This window comes from Octodon degus, unplaced genomic scaffold (genome assembly GCF_000260255.1).
Source record: "Octodon degus isolate 3935 unplaced genomic scaffold, OctDeg1.0 scaffold00127, whole genome shotgun sequence".
NCBI lineage: Eukaryota > Metazoa > Chordata > Mammalia > Rodentia > Octodontidae > Octodon > Octodon degus.
This window is the reverse complement of record NW_004524703.1, coordinates 4,929,634-4,931,342: the sequence shown is the minus strand read 5'-3', so window position 1 is coordinate 4,931,342 and position 1,709 is coordinate 4,929,634. Positions and strand designations below refer to the sequence as shown.

At 38.7% G+C, this 1,709-nt stretch overlaps 1 protein-coding gene across 3 annotated transcripts in view; it reads right to left on the bottom strand.

The window, feature by feature from the left end:
* Positions 1-1,709, bottom strand: part of Tbce (tubulin folding cofactor E) — an 88,068-nt gene that overhangs the window by 57,267 nt on the left and 29,092 nt on the right. For all 3 annotated transcript variants that reach the window (XM_004640835.2, XM_023700844.1, XM_023700843.1), the window contains exon 2: positions 1,572-1,702. In XM_004640835.2, coding sequence (XP_004640892.2) covers positions 1,572-1,674 — 103 coding nt within the window. In that variant the 5' untranslated portion in view covers positions 1,675-1,702. The remainder of the gene's footprint in view (positions 1-1,571; positions 1,703-1,709) is intronic.

Genomic DNA, 1,709 nt, shown 5'->3' with positions numbered 1-1,709 from the left:
CTTATTCCACTGAGCCACAAAAATATGTTTCTAATCACATGATGCTGACATTGACCAGGCTCCACACACAGATCTAAGGCTATCACTGAGTACCTCTGTACTTACTCAGACACATAAGTAGGTTGACTGTACTGTTATTCTTAAAAGTAAAAGAATTATAAATTAATGTCCAAAAATGGGAAATCATTAAATAAACTATGCTATACTATAAAAACCTAAGTAAATAATTTTACAAAAACACAGGTAATTATATGCTATCTTTAAAAAATGCATGTATTATGAATTTAATGTATTAAATATACGCAAATATGGACTAATAGAGACTTTCTTCTAAAAAAAATTAGGGTTGTTTTGTTTTTTCATTTTTTGGGGGATGGGGATACAGGATCTTGCTATGAGGCTCAGAGTCATAGTGATCCTCCTGTGTCAGCTATGGAGAGTGCTGGGATTACAGGAGTGTACCACCATACCTGGACTCAGCGGCTAGCTCAGCATGGGGCCAGCTTGGCAAGAGGTACCAGGGATTGGACCTGGGTCCTGATGCTTGCCAGAAAGGTATTTATACCACTCAGCTATCTCCCTAGCTCCCTGTTTTTTCATTTTGAAACACAGTCTTGCTTAGCTGCCCTGCCTGGCCTCAAATTTGGGATCCTCCCACCTCAGCCTCCTAAGTAGCTAAGACTATAGGTGTCCACAACCATACATAGCAAAAATTACTTAGGTTTTAAATTGAAAGTATGAAAATTCAAGACTGTTGGTTGTTTAAAGCTTATTCAGAAGATGTTTAAGGCTGACTGCATATAAGTAGTCTGTAGACTACTGGCTTATTAATTTTCTCGTGATTGGTAATATAAAGTACTTGTAAGGTGGGCATGGTCATCCATGCCTACAACTCTACCATCCTGGGCTAGCAAAAAATGTCTAAAAAATTTTAAAAAGGACTGGCAGCAGGCACAGTAGCACAAACCTGTAATCCTAGCATTTGGGAAGCTGACAGAGAAAGACTGAGATATCTAGCCCAGCCTGAGATATACAGTGAGTATGAAGCAACACTGGGGTTATACAACAAGACTTTTTTCTCAAAAAGCAGAAAGGATTGTTTGAACAATTTTGCATGCCTATGTCTGGTGGTCTGGGCTGTTGCTTTGAATATAACCACATGAGATATAATGACTGATGGTGATTTTCTGTCATCTTGTTTTGAAGTTCTGTATTGTTTTTCTTTTTTTTTTAAAGTCAGATGTAGTAACATATGCCCAGAACCCCAGCATTCTGAAAGGCTGAGACAGGTATATCACAAGCTGGAGCTCAGCAAGTAGAATTTAATAAGATCCTGTCTCAAAATAAAAATTTAAAAAAACTCCTCTGCAGATGTAATTCAGTTCAGTGACCCTAGGTTCAATTCCCAGTAACATACACAAACACACTCATTCACATAGGCTCATGTAGTGTAATAGTACATCACTTGACTCTGGGCTCAATCTCCAGGACCACACAGGCAACATGGGGAAGCCTACACAGAAACACCTGAAAAATTCACATATATATACACACAGAACATCATAACTTACCTGCCACAGGAGGGACAATGCCAGAAAAACGCACAGTTGCATGTTCTCCATTAACTTCAACTCTTCGACCAATGACATCTGATGGCAAAGTGTCACTCATCATAACACAGCCAGAATCCAAATTCAGGGATCTATAGA